The sequence below is a fragment of the Sparus aurata genome, chromosome 1 (genome assembly GCF_900880675.1).
Source record: "Sparus aurata chromosome 1, fSpaAur1.1, whole genome shotgun sequence".
Lineage (NCBI taxonomy): Eukaryota > Metazoa > Chordata > Actinopteri > Spariformes > Sparidae > Sparus > Sparus aurata.
In genome coordinates, this window is record NC_044187.1 from 25,785,186 (window position 1) to 25,800,668 (window position 15,483).

Genomic DNA, 15,483 nt, shown 5'->3' on the forward strand with positions numbered 1-15,483 from the left:
TGAAAAGCAATGAGTTCCTGGTAGGAATGCTAAATGGCTGCTGAGGATAATGAAAGTAATTATGGTGACCAGCCACGTTGAAAATGATACAGCGCATAAGTAAAAGACATTGTACCTTTTGTCCCTGAAGCACAGGGCTGCGTCTATTCTATACAAGACTATTAGATGAAATGAGAGGGAAATTAAAGAAAAAGCACCAGGGAAGTAATGACAGGAGAACACAGTTAATGTAAATGTATGTAAGTGTGGGAAGAACACAGAAAACTAGAGTAAAATAAAAAAAAGGTTTTAGGTCAAAGAGGGCTAACAGTGCCCCGGAAACATGCAGAGGAAAGGGGAATGAGGAGGAGGAAGAGAGGAACAAGGGAGGAGATGGATGTATAAAAAGCCAGTCCTGTCTCCTTGTGCCGCTCCCCCTCGCCCTCCCCCCAGAGGATGGTGTGATGGGGTAGAGATGAAAGAGGGACTTTGAAGAAGGAGTGATCCATCCCTCACTCCCTTGAAGGAGGAGGAGAGGGATCAGAGCAGAGGCCCCTGACACAGCAAGAGATGTCAAGATACGCACACACACAGTACTTTTCACATTATGCACTTGACTTCTTTTAGAAGTACTTTTCGAAGGTGACTTTACAGTCCATTTTATTTTGCTTGGAGCACTGCTTTTTGAAACTGACCATATGGACTATCTTTTTTTCTGCACTTTCTCAGTGCTGACAGCACCAGTCAGTTCTACTTGCTGATGGATGGCAACTAAAGCTTTCCTTTGCTAAAGCTGCAAAATTCTTTAACTGCTTGACCTCGCTGTGGTCACAAGTTTCGAAGTCCTCCTCATCTTGAAGTGACTTTGGGCAAGACACTAAACCACAACTTGGTCCTAATGATCCTATTGTGGGTTAATGTGTGAATGGGTGAATGTGATGCATTCCTATTTATCACTAAGGGAGTTGAGCAAAAGCTACATATAGAAATATAAATGGAGCCATTTACCATTTAGATAAGATATGACCTCAGCTGACACACAGTCTTTGTTCTGTGTACACCGTGGTTACAGATTCATGTATCCTCTCTGACTCAGCTCGCTGAGATGAAGAGAGATCAAAGGATGATGGTAGAGTGGATCGTTGTGGACAGCCACACAGAGCCTTTTGTGTAAAGTATGAGCACAATTTCAGGAATTTGTCTTCATCTTTGTAATCTGTGCTGTTCTCATCCAAATTGTGTTGACTATTACTGCTCCTTTTTCATGTAAGTATAACCTACTCCACGTTACATGACGAGTCACACCTCAGAGCTACACTGTGGAAACCACAGTCTTTGTATCCAGATGACTACTTAAGACTTCTTTCACTGAGGATGAGTGCCTAGAAGTGGAGGAGGTAAAGAACAAAGGAAAAGAAGAATTAAGCCTGTGCTTTTTGCACTATCAGCATGTGGCAGCTTTTGGGGAAAGTCAAACCAAGTTGACGAGATGAGAGAACTTGAGGAAGTGCGAGACAGACTGTACCCCGAATGAAGTTATCCAGGGTACTGAGTTGTTTTTCGGCAATACCGGTTTTGTACATTGTTTTTGCCTCAATGCGATTAAATATTTTGTCTTGTTATTGTGATGGAGCACTTATTCTATATCATTTGACTCTATAGGATACAATTTTGGGAGGCCAGTGTACGATACCAGACGATACAGTATGATATGGAACGATATGGAACTATACGATACATTTCAGTTCACAATACTTTACAATCTGATAAGAGAAGAAAAGATATGGTGTAGTAGGATATGCTACAAGACAACACGATAGGATACAATACAACATTGTACAAGACAGTAGGACATGATAAGGTAGGATATGGTATGATACAAAATAATATGATACAAGATGATGCAATATACATACACTACCAGTCAAAAGTTTTAGCACACCTTCTCATTTAATGGTTTTTCTTTATTTACATGACTTTTTACATTGTAGATTCTCAATGAAGGCATCAAAACTATGAATGAACACATATGGGATTATGTAGTAAACAAAAAGTGTGAAATAACTCAAAACATGTTTTATATCTTAGATTCCTCAAAATAGCCACCCTTTGCTTTGATTATTGCTTGGTACACTCTTGGCATTCTCTCAATGAGCTTCATGAGGTAGTCACCTGAATTGGTTTTCCAACAGTCTTGAAGGAGTTCCCAGAGATGCTGAGCACTTGTTGGCCCTTTTGCCTTCACTCTGTGGTCCATCTGATCTCAAACCATCTCGACTGGGTTTAGGTCAGGTGACTGTGGAGGCCAGGTCATCTGGCGCAGCACTCCATCACTCTCCTTCTTTATCAAATAGCCCTTACACAGCCTGGAGGTGTGTCTGGGGTCATTGTCCTGTTGAAAAATAAATGATGGTCCAACTAAACACAAACTGGGTGGGATGGCATGTGCTGCAGGATGCTGTGGTAGCCATGCTGGTTCAGTGTGCCTTCAATTTTGAATAATCCCCAAAAGTGTCACCAGCAAAGCAGCCCCACACCATCACACCTCCTTCTCCATGCTTCACAGTGGGAACCAATCATATAGAGACCATCCGTTCACCTTTTCTGCGTCGCACAAAGACAAGGCGGGTGGAACCAAGGATCTCAAATTTGGAGTCATCAGACCAAAGCACAGATTTCCACTGGTCTAATGTCCATTCCTTGTGTTTCTTGGCCCGAACAAATCTCCTCTGCTTGTTGCTTTTCCTTAGTAGTGTTTTTTTAGCAGCTATTTGACCATAAAGGCCTGATTCGCACAGTCTCCTCTGAACAGTTGGTGTATGTGTCTGCTACTAGAACTCTGTGTGGCATTCATCTGGGCTCTAATCTGAGGTGCTGTTAACTTGCGATTTCTGAGGCCGGTGACTTGGATGAACTTATCCTCAGCAGCAGGGGTGATTCTTGGTCTTCCTTTCCTGGGGCGGTCCTCATGTGAGCCAGTTTCGTCGTAGCGCTTGATGGTTTTTGTGACTGCACTTAGGGACACATTCAAAGTTTTAGCAATTTTCCAGACAAGTAATGATGGACTGTCGTTTCTCTTTACTTAGTTGATTGGTGCTTGCCATAATATGAATTCTAACAGTTGTCAAACAGGGCCATCAGATGTGTACCAACCTGCACAACATAACTGACGGTCCCAACCCCATTAAGAAGGCAAGAAATTCCACAATTGAACCCTGACAAGGCACACCTGTGAAGTGAAAACTATTTCAGGGGACTTCATCATGAAGCTCACTGAGAGAAGGCCAAGGGTTTGCAGCACTGTCAACAAAGCAAAGGGTGGCTACTTTAAGGAATCTGAAATATGAAACATATTTAGAGTTATGTGTTCATATATAGTTTTGATGCCTTCAGTGAGAATCTTCAATGTAAATAGTTATGAAAATAAAGAAAAAACATTAAATGAGAAGGTGTGTCCAAACTTTTGATTGGTAGTATATATATACAATTTTATATTTTTGGCCAATCCCATTCCTGAAAGGTGAATCGTACAGATACAGGACACTATTCATAGGCATACATATCACATCAAACAGCCATGACTAGTTAAACATATCACATTGTATCCCCTGGAATCAAGATGTCAGTTAACAGAACAGATCTTGGTTAAGCAACAGGATGGATTAATGTGTAGGATTCTCCAGCCGGTTGCATCAACTGACAGTAGACCTAAAGCAAAGTATCAACATGTGGCTGTAATATTTCCATCATTTAATCCATCTCTATTTGTCTCCATCAGCTCCTGGGTGATATCACGGCTTTATCCAGAACATGTATCCTATCTATATCCGGTAAAAAAGCAAGTAAAAGGCTGCTGGTAGCATTTTCCATCAGTATCCAAGCACAATAAATACTTCCAAATCCCTGTTTCTACAAAGAGCTCAATCTTGTTATGTTTCCCACATCAGCGATGTCCTGTTCAATCTTTCCGTCAGTTTGTCTCTCAGCTTGCGAATCCCTCCAATCATCCAGCCACCCATCCAAAAATCTAAACATTGATTTCATTTTCAGCTCATCCATTTTTATGCCTGGCCTTCTTAATGTTTCAGTCATTTTGTGCTGTCAGCATTAAGCTCTCTTCTATTGATTTGGCTATGGACACTGTAACTTGTGTAGCCTTTCTCTGGTGTTGTCACTGATGGACACATCCACATCTATACATATGAAATTTCAATCTTTAACTCATAGTCAATAACAAGTCAGTTCAGTCTCCATTTGAATCTATTCAGGTATATGCAGTCATTTCACTCCAGCTTAGATGACTTTCCACTTTTAAATGGAATGCTTTTTCTGATGTGAATATAGTAAGTCGTAAAAAATTCTGAGGAAAGCCAAATTTTTAATTGCTCTGAAATGTCACAGAAAAATAGAGAGGAAAGAACCCTGTGGGATCACCCAAGAGGGCCGGCAAACACAAAGGGTTGATGGATAAGGCTGAAATTGAGGAAAATATAATTTTAAGCACTTTTAATTAAATCTGAATAGAATTAAATTAGATCTTTAGTGTTAAATGGGATTTGATTTCCCTGTTCTGCTACAAGACGTCGGGGGGCCCAGTGATTAGGGAGATTGTTTCTGTGCGATTCGTGTTCAAGGACATCAACCCCTGGACTTTGACCTTTTACACTTTAATGAAAGAAAGCATATCAACTCCCTTATAAGAGTAATTTTATTCCAGGTGTTCCATTTAAAACATCCAATGTGCTCATCCAATCTCAGTGTGAATCATTACCTCTTAAATATACTCCCAGATATTTATTACTGTAATTAATGAAACACCTGGAAACCTGTACGTTGTGCAGTACATGCTAGGACTTTAATTTGCTAATGGTATTATGAACAGAGTACATTTAAACCATCCACTGATAGGGTATTCATGAATTTGTAAGGTAAAACATATGCTGAAATACATTTTAAAAGCATTTTGTAGACATTCCAGAGCCAAAAGCATTTACTTAAATTTTGTATCACTTTTGTTTTGTCTCACTTTTTTTCAACAGCTCAACTTAGAGTTCCTAACCATGACCTCAGAACAGGTAATACGCTTTTGATGTCAAAATACAATCTTGTGCAAAGAGCGGTGACTGGAGATGGGTGATGGCGATTGGTTAGAGAGCTAGTCCCTGCCAAAAGAGCACAAATACACATTTACCCTGGAAACAACGTTGTATTGTTTGCATGCTGGTACCCTGGCTTGGTAACATTAGCCCCTCGAAATCCAACATTTTGAACATCCTGTTCAAAGTCAGCTGGCTGCTCGTCAAAACACAGTGTCTTATATTGCATTTCAAGACATGTTAAATATACTTTGCATCCTATAAATAACACTGAAAATTATTAAGAATTGATTTCAAATTGCAATCTAATATTGACTTAATTATAACTCAGTGGTAAGCCAATCTCCTAACATCCTTGATGTGACAGGAAGGAGCTAGAGGCTACGGATTATCTGTCACGTTCTTGTTGTCTTGGTTATCAGATGAGGCGGATGGATGTGGAACAAGTCTTTAATATAATTGGAACTGGAGATGATTGTTTGAACACATTCTGCTTCAGCACTTTCACACCAATGTTGGTTCTGCCCTTAAGCTCATGATGAGCCTCACAACACCATTATCATAGCCGATAATTAGATTGTTTGATGCTGCTTTTGCTGACATTTAAGCAACAAGTGATGTCACACCTCCAGCTCCCTCCGTATCAAGTGTCCCACTGCATATTGATTGAGAACCTGTTACCCTTTGAATCCTAATCAAGAGTGCCTTCACTCAGTGATATTCTCTCACTCTCATAAACACACACATAAACTTATACACACACCCACAATTAATTAGAGTCTTTGTTTTCTACTGATATATGACCATGCCATCTGTATCCTCCCTGACCTGAATGAATAGGTGTGTGCATGATTATGTGTGTGAATTTGTGTGTGTTCATGGATGTGTGTGTGTGTGTGTGAGAGAGAGAGAGAGGGAGCGAGTTCAGGTATCCGGTGTGATTAGAAAGCCGTTTAACAGTCCATGTTGATAAATCACCACGGAAACTATACATGTCCTGCAACCAACAGACATGAGACATGACTCATAATGGATGGAGAGAGGGAGACAGGGGTGGTGGTGGTGGGGGTGGGGGTTGGGGCCTGTACTTGTTGACCTTTTATGCAGTATGCTTTGATTCATAAGGACAGCCCACAGTGCATCGATGAAGGTTTGTGATGCCTTCCATGATGAAAGTCAACATACACAGCAGGGAGTGTGGACAGATACCTGCCTCGCTTTTATTATTTTGCTGGCGCACACACAAAAACACAGACACAGACACAAACACAGACGCACACACACACACACACACACACACACACACCCACAAACACACACACACAGAGACAACCAATCTTAGGGAATAGATCTTGGAGGTTTCTGTATCAGACGGTGGATAAGTCTACAGATAATCACAGCTGAAGTTGTTATGTATCGGTGTGTGAGGTCGGACTGAGATTAAATAGGTCTATGGGTGATTGCATTTTGGGAAGAAGATTATATTTCTGCCCGATTGGCATGTTACATGTCAGTGTGTGTTAAAGTGCATGTGTCTGCATGTGTGCACACTTGGGTTTGGCGCTTTGTCACAGTTGCGACAGGGTCTCATGGGAAGGCAGGAGAGCTGAGAGGCTGTAGATTAAAAAACAAACTTCCTCTCTTCTTTCTCCTCCTTCACTTACTTTTCTCTTTGTCCACTTTCCTCTCTTGACGTTTCTGAAGTCTTGCTTAAATTGCTACAAAGACATATTTTTCGCATTCCACTGTAAATTGAGGCGATGAGATGTTCCAGACTGGAACTGAAATTGATTTTTCTTTCTTGAGGGGAGTAGTTGTTAGGTGCTTGAAAGTAAATTTGAAAAAACAAAAATAACTAACAAAGAAGAATACACAAAGTCCAACTCATTTCATTATAGTATAAGAATGTCACAGCTCAAAAACCATTGACTTGGAGTCCAAAAAATGTTTTAATGGAAGATGTTCAACCAGTTGTCGGGACGTTGTAGGGCCATTCAAGTGTGCTCATACGTCAGTACAGATATTTGCATGGGAATGTGAAGGCAGCATCCGGACCTTCAGGAGAGAAGTAACAGACGAATGTTCCATCTGTATAAACAGAAATCAATAATTACAGCACATTTCGAATTTAAGTATCTTTACATTCTATACATGCTGAGCCTGAGCAAGCCCTTATACACTGTTTTACTTTGTGTGTGTGTGTTCCCACCAGTGTGTGTGTTTGAGTGTGGGTGCACTGCAGTACTGCAGCCCAACAGATAGCTGAACACATTGTAGATTCCTTCCTGCGAACATATGAATACCTCCGAAGAGAGCGAGAGAGAGCAGCGATTTATTCAGCGGAACAGCAGGAGGTAGAGCCTGTGAAAGTCAATAATTTCAAAGTTTATTTGCTTATGCAACAGCTCCATACTCTGATCTTCATCATACTTCAAACTTGGCAAGTGAGAAAGTATTAACTTACAGACTGTGGGCCCGTGAGTTTTGTTGTGTGAATGGTATGTTGTTGTTCTTGTGTCTTTTTGTATGCATGTGTGTACATGTGAGTGTGTGTGTGTGTGTGCTTGTGTGTATTTGTACGTGTGTGTCTTTGAGGTGAATAATAACTTTTTTCTTATTACGCTGGATACGGCACGGTGCTTCCAAGCTTCGCTTACTGGAGTTCAATTACTGGGTTCCCTCTGGCTTGCCTTTTATCACTGAATAAGTAGTTCCGCGATAATGTGTGTGTGTGCGTGTGTGTGTGGTCAAAGTCACACAGCTGCATAAGAAAGTACAAAAACACGCAGGGAGGTTTCCACAAACCACAGATGCCCACACACGCACAGGTTTGTGGCGTGGTTTGTCGTGGTACACTGACACATACAAGCACAGATGTTTGTAGTCACATGCGCACGTCCACAAAACACATGTGCACACTCATTACCTTTTTTTCTTTTTTTCTCTTTGTGTAAAACGTTATTTTCTCCCCCTCAATTTTAAAGCGCTGTGTTCACCTGACAAACACACGCACACGAGTGAAAAAAGCACCACAATGCCTCTAAACGGTGGGGACTTGGATTTGGGTCATCAACTCCACAATGTACACCTGCAACAAAGAGATAAAAAGTGTCTCCCCTGTTTTCACCTATTGTGATGTTGGTACACTGATTTCCCTATAAAACCAAATAGAGCACTTTCACGGAGCAACCTGGTGGGTAGAAGTAATGAACAGAGCAACAGAGCCAGAAGTGCAAAGAGGGAGAACACAGTACAGTTTGCTCTCAGTTGGCTGACATTTATAGATACATTTGTCTGAATATTAAGAGTTTGAAGTCTCGCTGTCACAAGTGCGGTATATTTGTCTAGTCAAGTACCTATAAGATAAAACACTTGAGGGGATTAATGCTTTATGAGTGACATTTATTGGAATTTCCATGGTCGGAATAAAAGACGAGTAATCATGAGATAATGTTGGGTGGCTGAGTTTTAACCAAAAGCTTTTACATTCAATCTTTCTGTTCAAACACACTCAAATGCGACCTCGTGAATGTGATATGATTGGCTGGTTGGAAATCCAAACAATAATTTTAAGACAAATGGTCCACTATTATAAAGTAATCACCTGATCACTCTTATAAAGCAATTTAACAGAAATGATATATTGACATGAAAGAATAGTTGGGTAAGGTCAGATTACCATGCAAAGCAAATATTGCTTGAGTTTTGTATTAGCCACAGCCATGGTGTACCATGAGTTTATGTGCGTCCTTTAACTACAGTTGCTGGATATCTCCTTCTTCCTAATGGACCTTCCTGTGTAGAGTTTGCATGTTCTCCACTATTCTTGCGTGGGATACCTACACCGGATACTCTGGTTGGTCAAAACATGCACATCAGGGACATTAGGGCACATTAGGCAGTGAGGTAATATCTAGAGTTGGTCCCTGGGTGCGTACACACTGCCCATTGCTGCCTCAGGCTGGGTTAAATGGAGAGTACCAGTTTCACCACATTGTACGAGATGAGGGCAAAAAACAGATTCCTCTTCTTTTTCCATGAAGGTGAAGAAACATAAGCAATGGAGAGCTAGTACCTCTACCTTCCTAAGATTGAAGCCTTCTTCTGCACCTAGTTGCTCTGCATGTACCCTACAGTGCATGCACAAGTAGGGCAACAGAATGCTCACAGTATCTAGACGTAATCTATACCATATGGGCCCAACCCAAAAAAACCTCCATTTGTCTTATTAAAGGTTGGAGGCTTAAGTTAAACAAACACGGGTGATAAAGGAGAATGCTACAGACACATTTAGGAGCCATCACTTTATTATTAGTTTTTAAAAAATCATAAACATTTGTTTTATGTACGTAGGCAGCGATGGAAAAACAATTTTGAGGTATTTGTACTTTACTTCAGTATTTAGATTTTCTGCTCCTTTATACTTCCACTCGGCTACATGTATTTGATAGCTTTCTGTCATTACTGGTTACTTTTCAGACTGCATGCTGTATGAGAGCCATTTATTTATTCCAATTATCAGATATACAGTATTACTTTTACTTGATACTTGAGTGCATTCAATATCAGACACTTTTACTTTAACTCAAGTACATCTTGTATGGGTGACTTTCACTTTTATCATTGGAATATTTGATCACAGACACAGCATGTAGTATTCAGGGTAGCCTTTTTTTTAACAACACTGACTGTTGGTGACTTTATCATTAGAGCCACATGATACTTCTTGTGCTCTAACAGGTGCAGTAATTGGAACAGTTAGCTAGCTACCACCCTTACTGTATGCTATAGATTACAGATGACTGTTTGCTAACTGAATTTGCGTTTGGTGGAAGCAAGCTGCAGTTTATTTTAAAGCAGAAGAAAAATAAAGAAACCGACTAGTAAAGCAACAGCAATGAAGAGGAGGGTTAAAATGCAGTGTTTGGGGACAACTTCAGAGGATAGCTTCAAAATTAGCTAGCTATACATGCCTGTGCAACCAATATATGGATGAAAGCTTCTTCAGCATGGAGGAACTCAACAGACTACAGAGCAACACCTCATTTAAGGTAAGACCTCTCTCTGTATTATTTTGTCCAAATAGTTAATGTTTTAGCTCGTTTAATTAGTTTTGAAGACGTAACGTTACAATAAGGGCTGCATGAATTTCTGTATAGCCTGAGATGTGGTTTAACAAGTGTTGCAACCTGCCAGTGCTAGCTAACAAATTCTGGTGTAGTGCAGGTGGTAAACTGATGATTTTGGACGGACAAAACCAACCCGTATGTTGACGTGAGTTATCTGACAAAGTCGCATGTGTTGTGAATGAGAATAGAGCAGGTCTGCTTTGATGCCACAGCTAATCTAACTGAAACGGGTTAGCATACAGGTGCACATACAGGTGAACGCACAGGGGATATCAGTAAAGCTTTGTGCTTTCATGCAGCAGTCTAGATATACAGTATTTGTGTTTTCTATTTCTTGATGTCAACAGCATGCATTTCACACAGGCTTTGTGTGTGATCTCCAGGTTGTGTTAGCACACAACAGGTGTTCTTAATCTGTGGTTGATGCTACTGAAGAAGTGGCTGTTACATAGCCTGAGTGACCCGAGTGTTCCTCTGTGTGTGTGTGTGTGTGTGTGTTTTCTTAACCTTTGCTACAATTGTGAGTAAAGGCAGACTTTTAAAAAAATGTCAAAACGGCAGCTAAATGTAATTTTTTATTATTTGTATTGTATACAATTTCAGTTATTTTGTGTCACTTGCATACTGTTGTCATTTAGGTTGTATAGACGCTTTATAAGGCAGGGGGGTCATAAGGACATAAGCAGATTGACCAGGGGTCTGACATTGAGGTTATCGTGGGGTGACTGTTGGCAATATTTCAGAAAATGTATTTTTTTTTTATTTCCATTGTCAATGTAATTATACAAAAGTGCAAACAGCAGTTTGTATACATCTGTATATGACTAGTTACACCAATTACATTACTTAAAACTTCCCCTTGAAATATTTTAAATTGATCCACTGTTAACAAATGGAGAATATGACAGCATTTTTGATGAACGGCAGTGGTGCTAACTCAAGACATTGCTGTATATTTCCTTTAATAAGTCTGAAGAAAAAATTAGGGTTCGGATTATATTATAGTTTTGACATCAGGTAGCGTGGCGGATGGAGAGGAAGCGGGGGCTGGAAGTGGCAGTCTGAGACCCCTGAGATAGACTGATGGAGCAGGGACTCCATACAATTCTGTTGCATGCATCTGTTAAGTTGACAACATTAACTTGTAGGATAGCCTATATAATATTGCCATGTATTAACATGCTGGCAGCAGTTGTAGCATGTCTTATGTTAGGTATGTCATCCTCACTCTTCTCCGGTGGTTTCTGAGGTAGAGGGTATGTCAGATTCCTTTGCTTGGTTATTAAGTAAAACGATCCAACACGTAAGATTATATTGAATTAATTAAAGTGTGCTTGGAAAAATTATTAAATGGGTAAAAGGAAGTTATTAGTCAGTACTGAGGACGAGGGGAACCATAAAAGCGAAGGGATCAATTAACAGAAGATGGGGGAGAGTGATGAAAGATAAACATCAAAAGGAAAGAATATGGAAGGGGGTTTGGGAGTGGAAATGAGAGGAATAACGGAATAGGAAAGCAGAGTATAGTAAAGGGGAGGACAGAAGAAGAGGAAGAAGGGAACGGGAGGAGGCCAGCGATAAGCAGGAAGACAGGAGTGGAAGAAGGAAGATAAACGAGAGGGAATAGCTAAGAAAAGAGTGACTGTGATTCATGTCAGTCAGGCTGCTCTGCATCATGCTGTATTCACCAGCTCATGATCTACCACTGCCTCAGACGAGTGTGTATGTGTGTGTTTGTGTGTGTTTGTGAGAGTGTGCGAACACTTTATATTGTGTCTACTCTCTGAGGAAATGGTGCCAAGGTTTGGATAAGGATACAGATAAAGACAGGGGAGATGGGGTAGTAAATCAAACCACACACTAGCACATATACACACACACACTGACACCACACGCAGTTCGACCTTGACTTTGGCTGCTACCCTCCACCTCTCATGAACATGTTGTGTATTATTCTCCCCCTCATCCCGCTGCTGGAAACCGATGCTTATCTACTTTACAGAAGATAACGGCGAGCACACAAGAGAGAGAATGGGAGAGAGCGATAGAAAAAAAAGACAAAGAGATATGGAATGTGTGTGTGTGTGTGAGAGAAAAATAAAGAGAGAGCAGTGAGTGAGGTTGTAGCTAGAGTGTGAGAGAGGATGAGAGATAGAGGAATGAAACCGAGAAGGTCTGAATAATAGACAAGATACCCAAATAATAGCTAGAGAGACAGGCAAACTGATGTGCTGCTGAGTGTGTCCTACATTTGTTCATTTGCTGAAGGAAAGGCACAGATGGAAATGTAATGTTTGTACGGTTTGTTAAGTGTACTAGTGCATTGCCTGTAGGAAGCATGTATTCCTATAGAAAAGTGGGAGGTTAAGTAGCTTTTTCATGAATGGCCAAATGAGGTTGTGTTTGAAGGAGAGACGTCAGGGATATAATTGGCTGTTTTTGACTACTTTTGATTATACCATTATATTTCACCTTAAAAACTATTTACCTTGCCTTGTTTGGTGTCATTATTTTCAGCACAACCTCACATGTGTGACTGTACAGTTATTTTTTTCATTTTGACATATCATATTAACACTATGGACCTAAAATCACAAAATAACATAAAATCAGAGTAGGAAAAAGTTAGATTTTTTACTGTGAAAACCACAAACAGTTTAATGAACCAATTGCATTAGTTATAATGCAAATATAAATTGTTGTTTGCTAAATTTGTGCATAAGTTTTTGAAATTTACAAAGTTATATGTAACTATTTACATTAAAATGCAGGCAATGCCTCAGGCTCCTCAGCTCATTCCTGCCTGTTCCATATTCAGCCGTCTCCTCCTGGATTTGACTCACAACACTAAAAAACGACTACACTACACACTTAACACACTACACCAAACACTACATTACACACTAACTATACACTCCAAACACGCTGTATGTCACAAATCTCTCAACTCTCAAAACTCGCCATCTCTGTCGCTGTCTGTATCACCGCTGGCGTCCCTCACACATCTTCCTGTTCCTCAACAACCAAACTTGCTGCTTGGACACTTCCGTGACAAAAGCCTGTTTTTTCCGTTTCTTCCTGCACCAGACACAAAGCAAACGTGACGGCAATGTTCGCGAAAAAGCGTGGCGGACATTATTTACCATAAGTCCGTATTTGGACGTGCCGGTGGGTCCGGTCCGTCGACTCGGGAGGTGGGCCGTGTGGGTGGGCTAGCAGCTAGTAGCTAGCTACACACAAACATCCACAGATTCCGATTTCACTTTGTTGTCCGCGTGTCTCCGGATCTCCTCAGACCCGAACAGACTCGTTCCGGACTCGTTTAGTCTCATTAATCCACAACAGTCAGTTTAGATGCACAGAACAGAACGTGACCAAACCGCCGGCAAAATCCCGGTCCAGCTCGCGCAGTTGCAGATATAAATCCGCTTGTAAGGTATGTCGTGGCTTGAGCTCTGCAGTGATTGGCTCTGGTGTGCACGTGTCTGTGGTGGCTCCGGTGGACAATGCTTGCGAATTTGTAAAGCATTTATGAAAACATTTATTAACGGTATCATTGCAGTCCAAACAAATGCAAAGTCGCACACCATTGAACCACGCAGCAGCCATGTTGAAACTCTCAGGTCAGTCTGATCCTGATCCGCAGAGATATTTGAGGAACACACACACAGACAGACAGACAGACAGACAGAGATTCCTTGCATTTATAGAGAGATCTGGGGAGCTCTCATGAACATCAAAAGGGAAACGTAGGTAGCAGGACTAGGTGTCCAACAGAAAAGTGCCCATAGCAATTACTATCAAAAAATTTCGAATATCAAAAACTGGTATTGAAAGACTGGTCTGATTCATAATTATTATTTGGCTGATCAAATTTAAAGGGGCCCTCTTCTGACTTTATATACCATGATGTCATGATCAGACTTGGCTTTATTGGCCAAGTATATGGACACACACAGGCAATTTGACTCCTGTTTTAAGTTACTCTCAGTATACTTACACACAATTCAAAAAACAATTTACAAGAAAGTTTTTGCTGCTTTGATTTTAGCTTTAAATAATTCAACACTGCAATTCAGGGTGTGACATTTTCTTTCTTTTTTTTTTGTTTTCACATGCCAAGTCAGGCAAGTTATTCAAAAACTACATCCCCAATTTTACCTACCCCTACTCAAATTGTTTTACTTATCAGTGATTATCAAATAACAAGAAAGACTACAGTTATTTGTCATGTTTAATCTTTATTTTAATGAATCAGAACAAGGTTTTCCTATTGAAAAATCATATAAAAAACCCTCTTCATTCTCCCCAACAATAGACTAGTTAACTGTGAGTGAGTGAGTGATTGAAAGCACAGGCTGTCTCAGATTCTTTGCATCTAAAAACCGAATGGAACCATCTAAATACAAATCTTAATAATATCCTCTCTGCCCTGCTGACAGCCATCATTATTCACTAGCCCAGAATTGAAAACTGGCAACTGCTTTTCAGCTGAGTCGCAGTCAAAAGCCTGATGCGGCATTTTACTTGCCCCAGGCAATTTTGATGAGCCCTGTATTATAGATTTTTTGTTGTTGTTGTAGGTCCTATATATGAAAAGTTGATTTTTAAGTCTCATTCCCAACTAGTGAAACACGATTAGTCAGGTCGAAGTGTCAGTTTTTGACGAGTTGGAAATAAGACTCAAAATGAACTTCTCCTACAAATAGGACCTTATATTAATGAAAACACATGTTTGTATCTCCTAAGATATTGTACCTTAGTTGGTGTTACAGCACTAGTATTGAAAAAAATGTCAAACTGTACCTTGCCCCACTCCACAAGGATGAAATGTAATTTGTCCACAGACAGACAGATTAACAGTTCCTCGGAGGTGTATAACATATGTCCTCTCTATGTCCTCTCCAGGCTAATGCCATGAACAACCCTTGGCTTCTTACCTTCTGCTCTATTCATCACTGCTCGAAAGATCCCATAGCCATGATTTTTTCCAACCTTGACGATAGCACATTAGTGTGAAGTACAGTATGTCCTGGTTAAATGTCAATTTGTCCTTGAGGAAAAAGTAGAAGCAGCATTCAGTGTTCGTGTCATGTACATCATGGCAGGTTGTTGGCACTGTTGCACACTTCTTGGAATTACATCTGTACATCAATTTCAGTGTCTCTTCTCGTCCTCTTTGCAGTGTTTAAATAGGTTATCATGGCCACTGCAGTGTTCTCTCAGTGCTCTTCTGTATGCAGTAGGGGAATTCATAGAAGTACCCAGTTATGTGAAAT

The 15,483-nt window shown here is 40.4% G+C and overlaps 1 protein-coding gene across 4 annotated transcripts in view; it reads left to right on the forward strand.

Moving 5' to 3' along the window:
• LOC115581576 (zeta-sarcoglycan) overlaps positions 1-15,483 on the forward strand; it is a 377,326-nt gene that overhangs the window by 80,501 nt on the left and 281,342 nt on the right. The window contains exon 1 of one of the 4 annotated variants that reach the window (XM_030416785.1): positions 9,801-10,126. The exons of 2 other annotated variants lie outside the window; for them this stretch is intronic. In XM_030416785.1, coding sequence (XP_030272645.1) covers positions 10,064-10,126 — 63 coding nt within the window. In that variant the 5' untranslated portion in view covers positions 9,801-10,063. Of the gene's footprint in view, positions 1-9,800; positions 10,127-15,483 lie in introns of those variants that run through there. One more of the 4 variants, XM_030416811.1, reaches the window with a different exon arrangement.